We start from the raw sequence: 21,127 nt of genomic DNA, 5'->3' as shown, positions 1-21,127 counted from the left end.
CCAAAACCAAACATGGGGGCACCGCATGTTCTTTCAATCTCCCCCATTTTGGTAATTGGTGACAATCACTTTCAAGAGAGTTAATATAAGGAATTATGCATCACCAAGCAATGCAACAACTAATAGTGCATGCGAATGAGATGCAAATACTGAGGAACAAAACCAAAGCACGAGGAGATAACTCTCTAAACTTCTCCACAAAACTCTCTGAAACTTCTCCCCCATTGGCATCGATTGCCAAAATGGGTGAAAAGCTTAGAAGGCCAAAATAAAAGGTGTTCCTCCATAAATTGTGTATCTCTCAACAAGAGAGTGGAATGCAATACACATATCCAATTGCCGATACGTGGAGGAAGACAAACTATATTGAGGCCCAAAGATTGCAAAAGAATGATATGACACAAAGACATAACAGAGAGAGACACAAGCAATCATACCAATTGAAGCAAGCAATCAACGGATATCAATTGAACCTACTAGACCAATGATCCTACATGCAACAAGAATAAAGATATTATGATAAACGCAAAGGAGTGTTCTAAAGAAACTAGAGAAGCTCCCCATGATTTGTGCACACATAAGAATTTTTGTATTTGAATACAAAGTGCACAAAATAGGATCATAGCTCCCCCAAAATCAATAGAAACTCACATCCAGTGCAAGTGAGCATATAGGAGACAAAGCCTAGCGCTAGCAACAAGTACATGGTTGAGCAACATGTAAAAGAGGCAACTTAAGAATGGGCTCAACCAAAATGATGTGTGTGAGTCATGGCGAAGCAATTGAGAAGACTAAAAAATAGAATGAGCATTAAGCATCAACATAGTCTTGAAAGAATGAGGCACACGATGCAAGGCCTATCATTCCCACACACAACTAGCAAATGGGTTCACAAGCTTACTAATAAGCATATAAAGAACCTATGCTTGTGACAACCCGTGGTGAAGATAGAAGAAGAAAGCCTCATCAAGACGAGGGATACCAATAAGATGGCAAAAGCCTCGTAAAGACAAGCATAGGGAAAATAATCTTCACCACACACGAGTGCATCAAGATGCTACAATAGAGGACACGCACCCAAGGCAAAAGCTTTCACGGAGCCACCAAAGAAATAACATAAGAAAGACAAGGTGGACGTGAAAGAAAGGATATCAACTAGAGATGTAAGTTCTCTCAAGTGTATAAGGTTCTATGTAGACGAAATCATGATGATATATATATCTACAAAGAAGAATGTACACCCGAAATAGTTACAACACGAAGGAACAAGATATCCACAGGAAGTCATAAATATACCAATAAGATATTTGCTTGAAAGCATAGCACTTGGCTAGATATGGTCTTATTGTATATAAATGAAGTCCAAACACACATCCGTCAAGGGCATCACAACTAGCAACAAGAGATCATCGTTGGGATGCTTTGAGAAAGGAAACAAGTATCACAAGATATGAAATGAAAATCATGCCAAGATGCAACCTACACAAGGTTGAATGCAAGAGGAGAAAGCATGAATAGATACTTGTTACCGAGATATCATTGGAAGGATGTAGTAGATACCAATTGAAGGTAGATAGTAGTTCATTGATCATCCTAGCTTGATCCCAATATGCACATGGTGACAACACCTTCCTTGTGAGTGAGCCGAGCATCCAATGCATCTCCACTTGTTCCTAGAACAACAACACAAACAAAATGGTACCCAAACTCATTGGGACCAAAGAGTTAGAAACACCAATATACATAGGACAAACTCCACATAACTATGTGCATATAGATATGAAAATGAATTTCATGCACATCTCATCCAAATTGAGACTAGGTGGAGTTTCCCTTATATATTGAGTCAAAGAAAGAAAGCATGCCAAATGAAATACATGAAGTAAACATGCATGCTCAAGACTTTCAAAACTCGAAACCAAAGACAAAGAAATGCCAAGTGAAAGGATACCAAATGGAGAAATCATCACTTGGAAGATATCATTAAAGATACATCAAGGAATGAGATATCCATTGATACACACTAAACTAAAGATGTCAAACTCCCAAAGAGAGGATGGTTCCAAACAAACCAAGCTCTCGACAAAGTTTCATGATGGCACAAAGTACCAAAAGAAAAAGGCTTGCCTTCCACCAACACACTTGATAAGGATCACAAAAAAAGTGTTCTAAAGAAAATAGAATAGCTCCCCCACGAGTTGTGCATTATATAGGATTTGTATTTGAATACAAGAAGCACAAGGTGGGATCACCGCTTTCACTATATCTAGAAAACACTAGACAAGAACAAGAAATAAACAAGATCCACAAGTGGTATGGAAGACAACGGGAGTTGACACAAACCTTGGCAAGAGAAAAAGCAAGTAAAACAAAAGCCAATGTAAAGATGATCAACAAATTCTACCACACATAAGACTACCAATTGTCAGTATTTGGTAATAATTCCCGGTGGTAGATAGCAAGGATATCCGACATCATCTTCACTCCAAACAAAAAGCAAATTGCAACTTGTAGAGCTAACATGCCACCTAGGAACAAGATAATCTACAATATCAATTCTAGGTGACAATATCTCAAATGTACACATTTTCTAGGATTGTAATATGCACTTAGCATATTACTCCCCCATAATGTGATACCAATAAGAACTTAACAAGAGGCAATAAGAGGAACAAACAAGAGATAATTAATGGACTATTTAGAATTTGAATTTCTCATGAGAGATATACCACCTAGCGACTAGATAATATTGTAATATCAATACTAGATGGTATTCCTCATGTACACACATTTATAGGATTGTGAGGTGCACAAAGCACATCACTCCCCCAAAATGGGATGTTCCATCAATCTCTCACACGAGCCAACTAGGATACAAACAAGAAGCATAAAGGCTCAACGCATGACACACACGTACATGATGTGCAAACCAACACACATATACTTGATTGCTCAAGGTAAGCACGTTGGAATCACAACATATACAAACACATGCAAGGAACAAAACCAAAACATGCAAGGGGGCAAGTAACTTTCAAGGTAAACAATTTTAAGTACAAGTTACCGCAAGGAGGCACATTGGATATAAGATAGAAACTTGATAATCCAATTGACTTGGCTTGAGACAAAGAGAATGATGAAGTCCCCTTAGTTCTTCATAATTTAGCCAAGTCTCCAATGCCCTCCAACAACACCTATTGATCAAGTTTGAGCTTGTTGGTCCCCAACCAAGTTGGGTCCAAAGAGGTTAGTCACAATAGGTTTGGCTACCCAAATGGTTCTTTTCTTGACACCACTTTGAGTACCAACAAACTTGGCAAACACATTGCCAACCTTATCCTTCCCAAGAGAATAGATATCATCAATAATAATTGGGTTGGATAAGTTATCACTAGTGCATGAAGAAGCGACGTGACCTTTCTCACGACATAAGTAGCAACGTCTACTCTTCACTTTCTTCTCATTTGATTTCTCAACTTGAGAAGCATTAGCTTGAGTCTTCTTGGGAAGAGGCCTTTCTTCAACTTGAGGTTGAGCATGAGAATGCAATTGTAGCCGCTTCCCTTGTTGCTTGTCACTAATAGCCTTCTTCTTCAATGGGCAAGATCTAACATGATGCCCTTCAATTTTGCACTTGAAGCAAATAATCTTGGCCGAATCCTTGACTTGTTTTTGGCCCTTCTTCTTGTTGATCTTGGACTTATTCTTCTTGTTGGAGTTGAATCCAAGTCCACCTTTGTCATTGGGGGATTTTTGCACACTCAAGATATTGTTGAGTGTGGATTTCCCTTGATGACTCTTTTCCAAGTCTTTCTTCAAGGAAGTGACTTGGGCCTTGAGCTCTTTGATTTCCTCTACATGGTTAGTCTCAACACAAGTACTAGAGGAAGTATAAGCTTCATCATTAGAGCAACAAGGCAAGGAAAGCAATTCATCGCAAGATGTACCAACATTGTGAGTAGATGAATTACAAGGACTAGCACATGGCAATATACTATTTTGACTAGAAGTAGTGCTAGTATCCACATGAGGCTCACTAGATGTTACCTTGGCAATCATGGCCTCATGAGCTATGTTTAGCACACTATGGGATACTAGAAGATCATCATGAGAGCTTGAGAGCTTTTCATGACTTTCTTCCAATTTCCCATAATTGCTAGATAGCACCTCAAGTTGAGCCCGTAGCTCAACATTCTCCTTCAAAATGGATGCTTCACAAGTAATAGAATTAGTAGCACAAGCATCATCATTAACAACAAGAGGAGAAGGCAACTTGGCAAGCTCTTTGAGATAAGAAGCTTCAAGTTGGGCATGAGACTCGGTGAGTTTGATGAGCTCACCCTTGATGACCCTTGAGCCATTTTCGAGGTGCTCAAAATCCTCAAGGAGTCTAGCATGAGCAACTTCAAGCTTAGCATTTTTAGTTTTAAAAACATTGGCCACCTCAAGGGCTCTATCAATAGATTCCTTCACTCTAGACAATTCTAGAGCAAAAGTATCCTCAAGAGATTCCTTGGTGGTTTGTTCAAGTTCAAGGGCTTGAGATAGGTCCGCAATCTCATTTGCGTAATCACGCCCATGAGCTTCCATTTTCTCAATGGTGACCTCATGCTCCTCGAGATGAGATTCCAACTCCTCAATATATTTCTTGCCCTCAATGGCAATGGACATAATTTCCATGAAGTTGGAACGAGCAATTTTATTTTTATGAAGAGCTTTAAAAATCATCTCCCCCTTAGTTTTTAAGGAGGCAACATTATTATTCTCTTCATCATTATCCTCATCATCATTAGCATCAACATCATCATCAAGAGACATATTGGGGTTCAAAGTAGGAGATACCTTTGACGCCTTGGCCATAAGGCAAAAAGCAATAGATGATGATGTAGGATCCCTTGAGGCACCATTAAACACCACATCTTGTTCCATGAAGTGTTCGGTTTCCTCTACATTGTTAGCACAACAATTCGAGGAAATAGATGCATTTTTATCATGGCAACAAGACATAGCAAGCATATCATCATGAGATTTAGTCAAGCAATTTCTACATGATATGCAAGGACTATGAACACAAGCATGTGAAACATTTGGAGTGCTCGAAGTGTTAAAGCCCAAAGAGGGAGCATTGCAATAATATAGTGATGAAGAATCATCCACAATAAGCATACTATCATCATTGCAATGACCAACACTACTCACCATATCATTACCTTGTGGCAAACCACATGTAGGTGAAGTAGAAGAAGTTGAGAAGACTATATGACCGGAGGTGGAGGAAGAACAACCATCCCCATAAATCTTGGACACACCATATTTATCTTGAAGCTTTGTCCATAACTCATGAGCATCCCGGAACGGCATGAGTTGAAATATAACTACATTGCTCAAAGCATCGAAAAGCACATTAGAGGCTTGAGCATTGAGATAAGAGTTTTTCTCATCCTCTAAAGATAATCTTTGGGGATCCTTTGGAGGAGAAAAACCCATATCTACAATTCGCTCTAAATTTGGGTCCATGACCCTAAAGAGATTAAGCATGCGAATTACCCAAACATCAAAATTTGTGCCATCGAAACTAAGAGTGTCAGAGAATCCTAATCCTCTAGTCGACATCTTTACTCTCTAGGCGGTTAAGCCGAACAAAGAGAGACGAGGCTCTGATACCAATTGAAAGATCGTGGATGTCGCCTAGAAGGGGGGGGTGAATAGGCGTTTTAAAATAATTACGGTAGAGGCTCGAACAAATGCGGAATAAACCTAGCGGTTAATTTGTCAAGCACAAAACCTACAACAACTAGGCTCACCTATGTGCACCAACAACTTATGCTAAGCAAGGTAAGCAACAAAGTGATAGCAAGATATATGACAAATAACAATATGGCTATCACAAAGTAAAGTGCATAAGTAAAGGGCTCGGGTAAGAGATAACCGAGGCACGAGGAGACGATGATGTATCCCGAAGTTCACACCCTTGCGGATGCTAATCTCCGTTTGGAGCGGTGTGGAGGCACAATGCTCCCCAAGAAGCCACTAGGGCCACCGTAATCTCCTCACGCCCTCGCACAATGCAAGATGCCGTGATTCCACTAAGGGACCCTTGAGGGCGGTCACCGAACCCGTACAAATGGCGACCCTTGGGGGCGGTCACCGAACCCGTACACTTTGGCAACCCTTGGGGGCGGTCACCGGTACCCGTCAAATTGCTCGGGGCGATCTCCACAACCTAATTGGAGACCCCGACGCTTGCCCGGAGCTTTACACCACAATGATTGAGCTCCGAACACCACCAACCGACTAGGGGGCCCAAGCACCCAAGATAAACAAGCTCAAGGGCACCAAGCACCCAAGAGTAATAAGCTTCTCAACTTGTAACTTCCACGTATCACGTGGAGAACTCAAACCGATGCACCAAATGCAATGGCAAGGGCACACGGAGTGCCCAAGTCCTTCTCTCTCAAATCCCACCGAAGCAACTAATGCTAGGGAGGAAAATGAGAGGAAGAACAAGAAGGAGAACACCAAGAACTCCAAGAACTAGATCCAAGGGGCTCCCCTCACAAAGAGGAGAAAGTGATTGGTGGAAATGTGGATCTAGATCTCCTCTCTCTTTTCCCTCAAAAACTAGCAAGAATCCATGGAGGGATTGAGAGTTAGCAGCTCAAAGAAGGTCAACAATGGGGGAAGAACACGAGCTCAAAGGATAGGACTCAATGGGGAAGAAGACCCCCTTTTAGAGGAGGGGAGAAAATCCAACCGTTATCCCCTCACTCAGCCCGCACCACGCGGTACTACCGCACCAGGGGCGCGGTACTACCGCGAGGCTGCGCGGTACTACCGTGGAGGACCACGGTACTACCGCGACAGCAGCACAGGCCGGAACTTGCCTGACTAGGGGGCAGTACTACCGCTTGCGCGGTACTACCGCTCCCCCTTGCGGTACTACCGCAAGGCAGGAAAGTCTCAGCCTGGGAAGGGCGCGGATGAAATAAATTACATCTGTGCCTACTTCCGCTGAGGGAGGACCTGCGCAAAAACTCCGGCACGGTACTACCGCACACGGAGAGCGGTACTACCGCGTAGGGCGCGGATGTAAAAAATTACATCCGCCCCTACGTCCGCTCATGCTGCTGAGCCTGGCCAGAGCCCACGGTACTACCGCGCCCACGGCGCGGTACTACCGCGTAGGGCGCGGATGTAAAAAATTACATCCGCCCCTACTACCGCTCGAGCAGCTGCGCCTGGCCTGAGGCCACGGTAGTACTGCTCCAACAGAGCGGTACTACCGCAATGGCCTGCGGTACTACCGCTCCAAAGAGCAGTACTACCGCGTGCCCTAGATCAGCAACACTAGCAGTCCTTCATTTTGCAGAGAAGACAACGGGGGTAACAATAAAACCAGAACCGCCATAACTTCCGCAAATGAGCTCCGAATTGAGAAAACTCAAGCTTGTTGGACACAAGACAACGAGTAGCATCAAAACAGAGACTGGTTAGAAAGAAGAGGCAGAGGAGGTATGCCTTACAAGAGAGGAGAGAAACCTCCAACAGAGAAGAACCGGCATACCCTCCAACATCGAAAACATCATAGAAGACGCATGTGAACTCCGTTTTCGATGAACTCGAGCTTGTCATAAAGATGACCAGAAGCTCCAAAACTCACAAGGAGAAGAACCAATAAGGATGATGCAAGGATGCAATGGTTTGAGCTCTCTACGAACGATACGATCAAGCAACTCATCGAGAGCCCCCCTTGATAGTACGGCAATCGATCCTATAACCCGGTCTCCCACAACTACCATGAGACCGGTAAAATAGAAAACCTATCAAGGGCAAACCTTTGCCTTGCACAAAGTCCACTTGAGCTAGATGATGATGATCTACTCCTCCTCAAGATGGACCACCTTTCTTGATTGCGTTGGCTCGATGAAGACTAGTTGATTGCTCCCCCATACTCCACTATGGGTGAGCCACTCTTCCGCTCATCTTCACAACTCCATTGTCACCACAATGGACGGCAAGCTTCAAGCACTTGATCTCTTCATGATACATCACTTGAACTTGCACACCGCAACCTAACCCCATGAAGAACTCTCACGAAGACCATGGGTTAGCACACAAAGTGTAATGGACAATGCTTACCATACCATGGGACTTGATCCCTCGGTACATCTTGTGCGCTTTGTGTGTTGACTCTTTTCAACTCTCTTCATTTGGATGATGTCTTGAAGGTGGACATGAATGATCACACAATCTTATTCTTCAAGACATGCTTGCAATAAGCTCAACACTCACATGACCGATCTTTGGATAATTCCTTAAAAGGACGATGGTCATCACAAACTCTCCTTGAAACCAACACATGGACTCCAAGAAAAGCCTATGGACAAACCCTTCAAATACAACTCAAGGAAATCATTAGACCATAGAGATTGTCATCAATTACCAAAACCAAACATGGGGGCACCGCATGTTCTTTCAATGTGAATAGCTTGTTACTTGATCATGAGAAGCTTTATGAGATGAGCTACTGTTATGATATATAATGATGCTAGAAAAGGTGATTGAAATTATCATTGATCAAACTTGTGCACCTACTAGCATTCACACTTCATAAATTCTTTCTTTTATCATTTACCTACTCGAGGACGAGTAGGAATTAAGCTTGGGGATGTTGATACGTCTCCAACGTATCTATAATTTATGAAGTATTCATGCTATTATATTATCTGTTTTGGACGTTTATGGGCTTTATTAAACACTTTTATATTATTTTTGGGACTAACCTATTAACCCAGAGCCTAGTGTCAGTTCCTGTTTTTCCCTTGTTTCAGTGTTTCGCAGAAAAGGAATATCAAACGGAGTCCAAATGGAATGAAATCTTCGGGGGAGTTATTTTTGGAACGGAAGCAATCCAGGAGACTTGGAGTAAACGTCAGGGAATCAATGAGGAGAGCACGAGGCAGGGGGCGCGCCTACCCCCCCAGGCGCGCCCTCCACCCTCGTGGGCCCCTCGTGGCTCTCCTGGCCGACTTCTTTCGCCTATATGTCTCCATATACCCTAAAACCATCGAGGCAAAGAATAGATCGGGAGTTCCACCACCGGAAGCCTCTGTAGCCACAGAAAACCAATCGGGACCCTATTTCGGCACCCTGCCAGAGGGGGGGTCCATCACCGGTGGCCATCTTCATCATCCCGGCGCTCTCCATGATGAGCAGGGAGTATTTCACCCTCGGGGTTGAGGGTATGTACCAGTAGCTATGTGTTTGATCTCTCTCTCTCTCTCATGTTCTTGAGGTGATACGATCTTGATGTATCGCGAGCTTTGCTACTATAGTTGGATCTTATGATGTTTCTCCCCCTCTACTCTCTTGTAATGGATTGAGTTTTCTCTTTGAAGTTATCTTACCGGATTGAGTCTTTAAGGATTTGAGAACACTTGATGTATGTCTTGCATGGGATACCCATGGTGACAATGGGGTATTCTATTGATTCACTTGATGTATGTTTTGGTGATCAACTTGCGGGTTCCGCCCATGAACCTATGCATAGGGGTTGGCACACGTTTTCGTCTCGACTCTCCGGTAGAAACTTTGGGGCACTCTTTGAGGTTCTATGTGTTCGTTGAATAGATGAATCTGAGATTGTGTGATGCATATCGTATAATCATACCCATGGATACTTGAGGTGACATTGGAGTATCTAGGTGACATTAGGGTTTTGGTTGATTTGTATCTTAAGGTGTTATTCTAGTACGAACTCTTGAATAGATCGATCCGAAAGAATAACTTTGAGGTGGTTTCGTACCCTACCATAATCTCTTCATTTGTTCTCTGATATTAGTGACTTTTGAGTGACTCTTTGTTGCATGTTGAGGGATAGTTATATGATCTAATTGTGTTATTATTGTTGAGAGAACTTGCACTAGTGAAAGTATGAACCCTAGGCCTTGTTTCCTAGCATTGCAATACCGTTTTCGCTCACTTTTATCATTAGTTACCTTGTTGTTTTTATATTTTCAGATTACAAAAACCTATATCTACCATCCATATTGCACTTGTATCACCATCTCTTCGCCGAACTAGTGCACCTATACAATTTACCATTGTATTGGTGTGTTGGGGACACAAGAGACTCTTTGTTATTTGGTTGCAGGGTTGCTTGAGAGAGACCATCTTCATCCTACGCCTCCCATGGATTGATAAACCTTAGGTCATCCACTTGAGGGAAATTTGCTACTGTCCTACAAACCTCTGCACTTGGAGGCCCAACAACGTCTACAAGAAGAAGGTTGTGTAGTAGACATCAGTACATACCCTCAGCCTCGAGGGTGGACTACTCCCTCCTCGTCATGGAGAGCGTCGGGATGATGAAGATGGCCACCGGAGAGGGATTCCCCCCTCTGGCAGGGTGCCGGAACGGGTCTAGATTGGTTTTCGGTGGCTACGGAGGCTTCTGGCAGCGGAACTCCCAATCTATTATGTTCTCCAATATTTTTAGGGTATATGGATATATATAGGTGAAAGAAGTTGGTAAGGGGAGCCACGAGGGGCCCATGAGTTTGGGGGGCACGCCCAGGGGGGCAGGCGTGCCTCCCTGCCTCGTGGCCACCTCGAAGCTTCCCTGACTTCAACTCCAAGTCTCCTGGATCACGTTCGTTCCAAAAATCACGCTCCCGAAGGTTTCATTCCGTTTGGACTCTGTTTGATATTCCTTTTCTGTGAAACACTGAAACAAGGGGAAAAACAGAAACCGGCACTGGCACTGGGTTCTTGGTTAATAGGTTAGTCCGAAAAATAATATAAAAGTATAAAATAAAGCCCATAAACATCAAAAACAGATAATATAATAGCATGGAACAATCAAAAATTATAGATACGTTGGAGACGTATCAAAGCAGCACACTTTATATGCATCTGTCCAGTCAAAGTATAAAAAATTGTCCCAAGAACAACGGAATGCGTGTAATGTTTAGGGAAAAAACTTTGATCTATTAATTAAACATCATGACAGTACAAAAAATACCAGAAGTAACAAAAAAATATCTATGTCAGTAAACCATCTAGCGATGACTACAAAAATTAGAGTGAGCCAAAGGCGTGTCGCCGTTATCGGCCCTGTCTCATTGGAGCTGGACAAACCTTGTTGTAGACTTGTAGACACATGAATATAGACGAACAAAGATCGAATACACGCATATTCATTGAAGTCAAACACCGACCAAAGACCGTGGGATTCCCTGAAGACACCCCTCTACACGTACTCCAACGATGCGAGACACCACCGAGAAAGGGGATAGACGGGGAGAACTTTATTCAATCTTCAGGGAGCTGCCGCCACATCGCCTTCCTGAGCAAGACACAAACACTAAACAAACTAAAAAAACACCCGGCAAGGGTCGGGATCCTCCACGCCTTTATGGCCCTAAGGCCACAGAAGACGAGCCATGTAGGTGACGGTGCCGGCCGGTTGCGGGGAAACCCAAGACGGCTAGGAGCATTTCTTTCTTTCTAGGGAAGAAACAAAACAAGTGTGTCTCTCTCTATTTTATTTTAGCTCACCTGAATGTGTGTTGACTATCAGTCATAAAAAATACATGGCCTTTGCTTTTTACAAAGAGAAAATAAACCAGTAAGCAGAGGAGCCCTGGCTTTTTACAAAACAAAAAATGAAGGAGAAGGGTGAACCAACCTGTGGTTGGATGGTTAGAGAGACTATGGTATCCCCAGCCCACCAGGGTTCAAATCCTAATGCTCGTATTTATTCCTAGATTTATTTCAGGATTTCCGGCAATGCGCATTCAGTGGGGAGGAGACGTTCCCGTCAACGGCGAGGCGCCTATGGTGACTTCGTAAATCTCAAGATGATATGCCGGCTCAGTCTTTCGGAGGTGCTCATAGAGGTAGGATATGCGTGTGTGCATTTATAGGGTTGAATGTATGTGCATGTATATGAGCGCTTGTGTATGTACTGATGTTCAAAAAAATGAAAGAGGAGGTTGTGAGCGCTGAGCACACGTCCAAACGTGCAAATCTCGCCCACAGGGGCGGAGCCTCTTGGGACCATGCTGGGCCATGGCCCGGTCTTCCCAAAATGCAGAGCAGGATATGTATGCTGCCCAAAAAATAAATCATGTCGAACCAATGTATCCATTCCGTCACACTATTTTACCAGCGCTGCTATACACACAAGGCGTGTTTGGTTGCCCGCATCGAGCCCAACCAGGCCCGCGCGGGATGAGTGTGGGCTGTTTGGTTGCCTAGTTTTACTATTAGGCCTGCATAGCACAATATTTAAATCAGCTCTGGGCCTGCCTCGTTGGAAACGCACGAATCGGCAGTTTCTCCAGGGCCAGGCCCGAGCGGTGCATGTGGGCGGGCGCGGCTGCACGCGCGTGGCCACCCTTAAGAAGCCGCGTTGCTTCCCGAAGCACCGGCAGTTATTAGCCCCACCGCCCCTCACCGCTCCCTCTCCCCACTCTTCCCCACTCTCCCAACTCTCACCGGCGGCGGCGGATCGGAGCAGAGGAAGAAGACCACCGGACTCCATCACCGGCGGGGCGGATCGGAGCAGAGGTAGAGGACCGGACTCCATCAATGGCGGTAAGCACTTCTCTCTCTTCGACATGCACGCTAGATTCGATCCACGGCGGAGGGGAATGGGGAATAGAGGTAGATAAGCATAGGGGTACTTCATACTAGTTCTTAGCAGTTCATACGAGTTCATACATGCAAGATCGGAATGCATAAGGTAGATTTCGGGATTTGGGGATAGGGGAATAGGGGGTACACAACGGACACCGGCTGACCGCGGCGGCCGTCACCGGCGTGCGGAGCGGCTGGTCGAGCCGCTGGCCTTCATCTTCTTCTTCATCGCCGTGCAGGCCTGCGGGTCGTCCTCGGCGGAGTCGAGGTCGATCTGCCAGGTAGGATGGACTGGCTCCAGCGCCCTAGCTGGCATGTGCACCGCCTCTTCTTCCTCCTCCTTAGGCTCCCCGCCGATGACCACCGGCGGCGCCATAACCGTCTTCGAGTACACTGCGGCAAGGCGGTCATTAGGAGCCCAGTAGGTCTTATACTTGCGCCACTTCTTCCTCCGTTTAGGGTCGTCGGAGACGGCCTGATTCATGGCCCAGCGAATGATGTCAACTGCCATCACGCCCTTCGCTGGGTCAAGAATCAGCGTCTTCAGCTCTTCTTTAGTGGCCTTCATGACCATGGCATTCGATTCGTTCTGCATGTCAGCCATGGAGCCGAAGTTCGAGCACACCTCCATGGTGTTCTCGAACTTGGTCCAGTCACCAGCCGTCCACCCGAGGAAGAAGGCCCTCCAGCCAATACCCCAAGGGAAGGGGTTGGCATTGGAGCTGGAGCTAGAGCTCATGGCGATGGGGAGGAGGAAGGTTGACAATGAGAGAAGAGAGGGGGTGGGTAAATAGTGGTGGGCAGGGTGAGTAAATATAGGTGGGATGGAGAGGAGGAGAACAGTGACAGTCATGCCATTTTAGCTACAAGCTCTTGAATTAGCCATGAACTCTGTGCAATGCCTGACTCCATGACTTGTGTGCAGATCGAGGACACGGAGGTGCTCCCGACCGTTGACAGCAAGGGCAAGCAGCCCCTTCACCCAATGCCCGACGAGGTTGAGCTGCCGCCCACCGCCGAGGAAGACCTGAAGACGCCTGAGGGTGGCGACAACGAGGGCATGGAGGAGCCCCCCAGCAACAAGCACCGCAACTACGACCACTACCATCAGGAGGATGGCCCAACTCACTTCTGCAGGGTCATCCTTGCACCGAAGCTTGAGTGCATCCCCATGGCCCTGGACTTCACCAAGCACTTCGTCGCGGTGCCGATGGAGTTCAAGCTCAGGAATAACACCGGCTGCTCCTGGAAGGTGACGGTCAAGCTGATGAACAACAGGGTGACCCTGAATCAGGGTTGGGCCACCTACGCAGCCGTTCATCAGATCAAGATCGGCTACATGGTCACGTTCAAGCTCCTCACTCCCGACACCCTCAAGGTCATCATCTTCGACGACGATGGCATTGAGGTCGTCAACAAGTGCGGGAAGCACGACGACGCCTTCGCCGCCAAGGAGTAGGGCCGGGCCACCTCTTTCGAGTGTACTATCGAATTATGCTAGTTGATGGTTTATGCGTTGAACTGTTATATCTGTGGTACTGCTTATATCTGAATTATGCTAGTTGATACTCTGTTTATAGTCTGTTGTGCTTATGATGTGTGTTGTCGAAGTGTGGTGGTAACCTCACCAACTAGCCAAAGAGGTTACCACACATCAGGCCTTGCATACAACCAAACACCATGTCTTGGGTTTGTGGACTAATATGCAGGCAACCAAACACCAGGCAGTGTGGTTCAGCCCATGCAGGTAAGAGGGCATGCAGGCAACCAAACAACATGCATATGGTGCATTTGAGGCTGCATTTGCATAGCCAGGCTGAGTAGATAAGTGTATGCGATGCAGGCACTGTTGCACACGGCAACCAAACACGCCCACAATGGTCTGAGGACGATTCGTGAACGACAACCCAGATCAGCTCGTCCATGCAGAATACTAGAGTGAAATAGATGGCTGGATTTGGCTGTCGTTCCCTTGTCGTGCATGGAGTTCCGTCTGCATAGTAGTTTCACTGTTTTATTTGGTCCAGGTCTACGAGTCGGCTACCAGTTTTGCTAGAGAGCAATTAGCTGGAGGTTATCCCTTACGAGGGACCTTCAGAGGCAGTGGCGAATTTAGAAAAAAATGAAGGGTGGGCTGGGCTGCCTGGGTCATGCAAATATGTGTTGGATTGGACTTGCAAGTAGCTGGACTGGGCCTTAAAATTAGTAGTAGAAACAAATTTTACGGTGCTGGAGGGGGGGGGGGGGTTTGAGCCTGTTAAAGCCCCCCCAGTAGAATCGCCCCTGTTCAGAGGTCACTTTTGGTGTCTTGGGAGTATGTCAAGTGATGTGTCCCGCTGCCGTCACATGTCTCGTGCCAGTTGTTTTGTTTGGATTTTTTGAATAATTGCACATGTTTCCGTGTTTACGATGAGTTTTTTTTTTCTTTTTTTGGTTTTTGACTGGTTTTCCCTAGGTTTCCGAGGAAAAAAACAAGAATAATTTTTTTTTGTGGAAAAAATAATTGTGCTTCCATGAGAAGCGAAGATTTGCTTCTTAAGGAAACATAGATTTGCTACTCAAAAATGGAAACACTTTGTGCTTCCACGAGAAACACATATTTGATTCTCGCGGAGGCATAGATTTGCTTTCGTGAGATGTGCTTCTCAAAAAAAAAGAAAAATATGTGCCTACAGGAGAAGCACATATTTGCTTCCCGTGTCTGTGCTTCTTGAAAAAAAATGTGCTTTCACAAGAGGCTTAGATTTGCTTATCATGAAAGCACATATTTAAAAAGAGAAAAAAATTAAAGCACGTTTTTACTTCTCGTGGAGGCATCGGTTACTTCCGCATGAAGCATAGTCATGCTTCCGAGAAAGGAAAAAAAATGTGCTTCCACAAGAATCATAGATTTGCTTCTGGTGGAGGCACGGATTTGGTAGAGGAAAATAAGTGAAGAAAAATCATACTTTTGGCTGTGGGTTTTTCCTTTCATTTTTGTCATTTTATTGAAAAAATGATTCTAGGAAAAAAATAAGGAAAGCTTCTAGGTTACGACAAATGGTGCACATAGAGTACACTATTTGTCAGTGACTGAGAAGGTAGGAGTGATCTTTACAAGAGCTAACCCTTAACTTTTACTAGTGGTTGGGGCGCCCCTCGCGGCGCCTCCTGAGCGGAAACTCTGCGGTGCCAGGTAGGTCACCGCACTTTTCAGATCTTTTTTATGCCCTGGACGCGCATGTGAATGCAAGCATTGCTCATGGAATTATAACAGAAATCCCTTGGTGCTGACCAGAGCCTGCCCTGGCGCACATGTGACAGGATCAATAGGTTGGAAAAAATAAGATACAGCAGCAGCACATATTCATAAAATAGATCAAAGCTACAAGCACGCAAATATAGGAGAATCATACTCCCTCCGTTTCAAATGTCTAAAGGCCATGAAAAAGCTCTGCTGGGTCCTGGAGTGAGTAAGACGTGCTGCTCTCCTTGAGGCACTTGGCCACCAGGATCCTGTCGATGCGGTCGTCGCCAATATACACCGGCAGACGTCATCGCTTCAGTTGGGTATATACTGGAGAGGCACAACAACAGGCAGAATGTCATTGCCATAATTATTTACGACAGATTTTTACGACAGTGGTCTGAGACGCAAGTGAATACTCCCTCCGTTCCAAAATAGATGACCCAACTTTATTTATACTAAAGTTAGTATAAAGTTGGGTCATCTATTTTGGAACGGAGGGAGTATATATGAATGTTGCCTGCGTACCTAACGATTCATTCAGAAAATCCAGAGCCTTGCCCTTGTCCCATGTAATGTTTGTTCTTTGGTTATCAGCAAGAAACCCAACAACTCCATTCCAATTGGATATTACCGTTGATAGTATTAATATATCATCCTCTTCTCCTTGAAAACCATCAATAGACTTGATGCGCACATGAAAGCCATCACATGTGTTGTATTTTTTATCAAGTCTATCTTTAATAGCATCAAATTGAGACTATAGGAAGAGACCACACCGATGCTAAGCGCTTTGCCTGTACTTTTCCAACCTGCAGAAAAATTTAAACTGCTAAGTCTATACTGATCTTTTGGGGTCAATTCTCCACAAGGCTAGCAAGAGAACTTTCTTTAGCAAACTGAAGTTGATTTTGTATCAGCTTACAATTAACACAACATTATTTTCAGCTCTGAAGGTAAAAACAAACACTATCAAAAAGTGAGTACATGTAGTGGCCAACAACTCTCATAGAGCTATGTTTCATCTTTCATGTCATCTACTTAATGTTCACAGTTTTGCAAATAAAAATGTAACATTATCTATTAAACAAGGAAGTAGATGACAGTGGACTTGCTGACAAATAGGGAACTGAATTTTCATAAACCCAGATTGACGGAATTAAAAAACACAAGGTATACAGAGGTAACAAACTGGATTGTTGAACATAAAGTATTGCGCGATCACTTTTTTTATCAACGAAGATTATGCAACATTAAAATACAAGAAAGGAGGACACTATAAGCTTCTAAAGATGCCATGTTATATCAGCGAAGTCGCTTAATATAAAAACAAATCAATAACTACCAAGGACATCGAGGCAGGATATACTAAGGATGCAAGAAAAGAGAGGGCTCAGCTTAGACATACATCTAAAGATGGTTTGGATGAGGTGCAGAACAACAGCAACTTCAACCATGTTTCGTCGACTGTTTCCTGTGCCCTCCTTGTCTTCCCTCCCGTCCGTGACATTCATAAGAGTGTAGCTGCCATACAGGAGGCATGTATAATCCTTGTCATAGCTAGGAGACAGGATATTTGAACCATGTAAAATCTTCCTGTCATAAAACTGAGCATTTGGAAAGAGGCTAATACAAGGAATCATGCAATACTGTATATTCAGCAAATGTTTATCAAATTTCAGTCTATCTCGCTTTTGTACCTAGAGGACAAAGTCATGGCCGAGGCCGAGGGTGTGCATCTTCATTCCCTTCGCCAGGCCCTGCAGACGGAAGGGTTGGATCGAACAAACAACACACACGAATCAGCTGCGGTTGTAGTACGCCCACTAGTTGTCCTCGCACATCCTCCTTTCTTCTCAGCCCCACGTTGCCGGCACCCAAATCCTTCCTATCCGCTCCCAGGTAGGAGAACAATGGCTCTGTAGGTTTGTAGGAGCTTCAGCAAGTGAATGAAACAATAAGAATTTTAAAAAATAGGCGTGCAAATTATAGTAGATAAAACAGAGCAACCCAACATTGTTGTATTTATGGATTTAGATCTGTCGGAGCACGGAGCAAGCATATAGAAAAAACAAGAACAGCAGCTGAGTTGTGTTGTTTGATACATGTGAATTATCGAATTTGATCATTTCATGGCACTGAAAATATTTAAAAAAATACCAGCTAGAGACCTGACTATAGAGAAATGAAGCTCACTTTGAAAGAATACTCATGCCTGATCATTGTAGAAAGAATAACAAAATACGAATACAGTGATAATAGCACTCATTTCATGTGATAAAAGGAAAAAAGAGAAGCTTCCCTGATTTTCATGGCTACATCACTAACTTTCAGGATTTGAACCTCAACCTGTTCTAGAAAGCCCACATCCCGGTTTCTATTACACGATTCGCAAATCCAAATACTTTCTTTGGTATGTATGCAGTACATTTTACAGATCACACGACTACTCCACAATCTAAAACAGAGAAACATCTCATAACTCATAAGTACAAAGTAGATGAACCAAGAGCAACCTATATATCATTCCTGTGAGAAATAACTAAGCAGGGATTTATCGGAAGAAACAATAAATGACAGCTGATAAGAGTGCTGCCTTTCAATTTCTTTGGCAAATGCTTTCCAGAAAGAAATAAGAAAAGGCTATATTTATTGTGCCCTACATAGCTCAATTAACAGAATCAATATAGATCAAATTCGTTTGGCCGTTTCATCCAAGTTTCAAACTAAATTAATTTAGACAACACAGAAGCTAATACCTGTGTATGAGTAGCAGCTCATATCTCTGAATGCTCTTGCAACGGTTAGCTGCCCATCAACTGATGGCACATCTTCTGCAAATGATACATGTTTGGAATTGAATTAAATTAATTGTACAAACATGGCAAGACTGGAGTTATGTCTATTACCACCAAGTAATAAAGTGCCATTACAATATTCTCCTATGAGCGATGTAGAAGGAATGATGATGTGGGGTAGAATATATAGTCATGACATATTAATTCAGATCAGACAAAAGAGGAAACATCAAAGAAAATCAAAGAGAGCTGTAATGTTCATTCCTTGCTGCTGTTTAAATAACCTGATAGAACTAATCAATCTTTGTAATGGCTGTAACCAACAACTATTGCTATAGTAAATCAAGACTAATTTTTAACAGCCACTAATTTCCAGTATAGATTAACAATCTTAGTAATCCAAAGTAACATCACACAAACCCATATATGTGGAATAATATAGCAACCTATTGATCTGCTTATCCGCGCTCACCCTTCGTTCTGATTATATGTACTTACAACAACAGCTTAGTTGCTTCCACTAATCAAAGTGATTGATTAATGTAATGTTGGCACAAAAAATGCACTAAAGAGTTATCAAGTAATACATTGAGATTCGCTTCAACTGTTGACCTTCTCAACTTACTGACTTGCCTCATCATCCTATTATGCCAGACATAGTAGAGTTAGATAAAAAATTGATGCAAGGAGAGTGCAAAAGCTCTGGCACAAACACATATCAGTATATCACCGACCATCGGCTGCAGCTCGTCCATCAACTTTTGTTTATAATTTTTTAAGTTGTTTCACGGCAGGAGCAACCTTCATTTTCTTAATAGTACTAACTAACAAGGTGTAGAGACACATTAATCTGTTCAATCACCGGTTGGTAGAGAAAGAGGGATCCAAGTACTGCAGAGAGGAAAAGTGTGAGCGCACCTGAGGGGGTGAAGATCCAGTCGATGGTGGCCGCGCCGGTGATTACAAACAGGAGATGGAAGATCGGCGCCCTTGCCCTCGCTCGGTAGCCGATCCCCATCGCTACCTCCTCGCAGCCTCCACGAACAACACGAGACTCCTCCGCCGGAAGCCGCCTGCCGATTTAGCTGGATCAATACGCCGCCATCGGCGAGGGTGCGTACGGCCTCCGTCCCAGCTGCCGCGCCGATCCGAGCCAGCGTGGGAGGAAAGGGAAAGGTGGGGAAGGGAGGGGGGGAGGAGCTGGCGGACGGACGGACGGACGGACCTGCAGGGTGTGGGCCGGGAGCTGCCAGCCGTGCTTCCGCGCCATGGCGCCCTCTCCTCCGGTCGCCGGGTCGCCTCCCCGGCGGCGGCGGCAGGCCAGCTCCCCGCTGCTGTTGGGGTGGGCTGCGTGCTCTCCCGCTGGCGATGCTCATGCCGGCCGGTTACATGGGAGAGAGGCCGCGTGTGTGGGCTTCAAACCCGAGGGGTGTGGCGGCGGAGGCGGAAGGAGAGGGTTGGAAACGAGAAAGGTCAAACCCCGAGCCGTTTTCGCAGGGAAGGAAAGGATCCATCGCAAATTTAGCTAGGCAGGCGTTATCTGCGGGAGAGATATCCAGTGAAGCCGTTTGCTCTCGCGTGAGTGCGCGGTCCAGCGCCGACGTGGCTAGCGCGGGCGTTCGCCCTTGATGCGCAGTTGAATGTGTTTAATTTGAGAAGCTAATCCTTAACTAGTGACTTCGCTTTGCGGCGTGGGGTAAGCAAAATCGTGCTGTTTGGGCCGGTCCAGTGCGGGGCACATGCGCCCTGATTTTTTTTTCCTGTTGCTTCTTTTCTCATTTATGATAAATGTACATAAAATTGAAAAATGCTTGGAATTTTTAAAAATGGTCACCTGTTTGGAAATAATTTTCCTTAATTCAATTCTTTTTGGGGATTTCAAAAAATGATTGTGAATTTTAAGAAATGCCCAAAAACAATTATGAATTATGAAAAGACTAGATGATGCCCCGTGTGTTGCTGCTGCAACCTTGATAAAACATATGCGTAAACTGATGCTAGAAAAACTAAAACTATTGAAAAAAAATAAAAAATGCTCTCAAGATATATTTTGAAAACAATAAAGTATATGAAGCATAAAACAAAATGTTGTATAAAAGGAGAAATATATTTAATTGAAGTCAAATGGGATGCCATGTTAACAAAAATGTATAACATGACCTACCTATATTTGCTCCAAACGTACAACATATAAATATATTTAGGTCATGCTACAAAAATGTATAACATGGCCTTTTATGCCCGCACAAAAAAAGTGAATCAAATTGATATGCATGCTTGATGAGGTAGCATGATTGCATTAATAGATTAGTGCACAAATTGTAGCTTACGACCACATGCATGACTTGATGATGTCGCATGGTTGCGTGAAGGGAAAAATAGATAGTGGGTTGCAACTGTTTAAGAATAGAGGATTCATGGGTTTAAAAAAAGGTTATTTAAAAAAGCATTCATCAATTTG

At 44.2% G+C, this 21,127-nt stretch overlaps 1 protein-coding gene across 11 annotated transcripts; it reads right to left on the bottom strand.

The window, feature by feature from the left end:
• Positions 1-15,610: 15,610 nt before the first annotated feature.
• LOC123059940 (uncharacterized) lies at positions 15,611-20,186 on the bottom strand. Of its 11 annotated transcripts, none has more exons than XR_006427663.1 (7): positions 19,892-20,186; positions 19,585-19,739; positions 19,254-19,308; positions 18,628-18,702; positions 17,277-17,804; positions 16,397-16,680; positions 15,611-16,198 (listed from the first exon to the last, which is right to left on the bottom strand). XR_006427663.1 is itself a non-coding variant. In XM_044482503.1 (4 exons), exons 2-4 carry the CDS (start codon positions 19,682-19,684, stop codon positions 17,725-17,727), a joined length of 255 nt encoding a protein of 84 aa, XP_044338438.1. In that variant the 5' UTR covers positions 19,685-19,739; positions 19,892-20,186; the 3' UTR covers positions 17,506-17,724. The 11 variants fall into 11 exon arrangements, 2 of the variants coding, with proteins under 2 accessions (XP_044338438.1, XP_044338431.1); XR_006427672.1 differs by having other exon boundaries at positions 15,613-16,198; positions 17,277-17,787; XR_006427665.1 differs by lacking the exon at positions 19,254-19,308 and having other exon boundaries at positions 15,623-16,198; positions 17,277-17,475; positions 17,569-17,804.
• Positions 20,187-21,127: the final 941 nt, after the last annotated feature.

Source organism: Triticum aestivum, chromosome 1A (assembly GCF_018294505.1).
Source record: "Triticum aestivum cultivar Chinese Spring chromosome 1A, IWGSC CS RefSeq v2.1, whole genome shotgun sequence".
NCBI classification, from domain to species: Eukaryota; Viridiplantae; Streptophyta; class Magnoliopsida; order Poales; family Poaceae; genus Triticum; species Triticum aestivum.
This window is presented reverse-complemented; position numbering and strand designations above follow the sequence as displayed.

Excerpts from the sequence above, each read along its gene's own strand:
- LOC123059940 (XM_044482496.1), bottom strand. The coding sequence starts at position 19,684 with ATGGGGATCGGCTACCGAGCGAGGGCAAGGGCGCCGATCTTCCATCTC. Across the intron at positions 18,703-19,584 it reads CTGGATCTTCACCCCCTCAG|AAGATGTGCCATCAGTTGAT; the intron begins GTGCGCTCACAC and ends TATCATTTGCAG. Across the intron at positions 17,788-18,627 it reads GAGCTGCTACTCATACACAG|AGCCATTGTTCTCCTACCTG; the intron begins GTATTAGCTTCT and ends ACAAACCTACAG.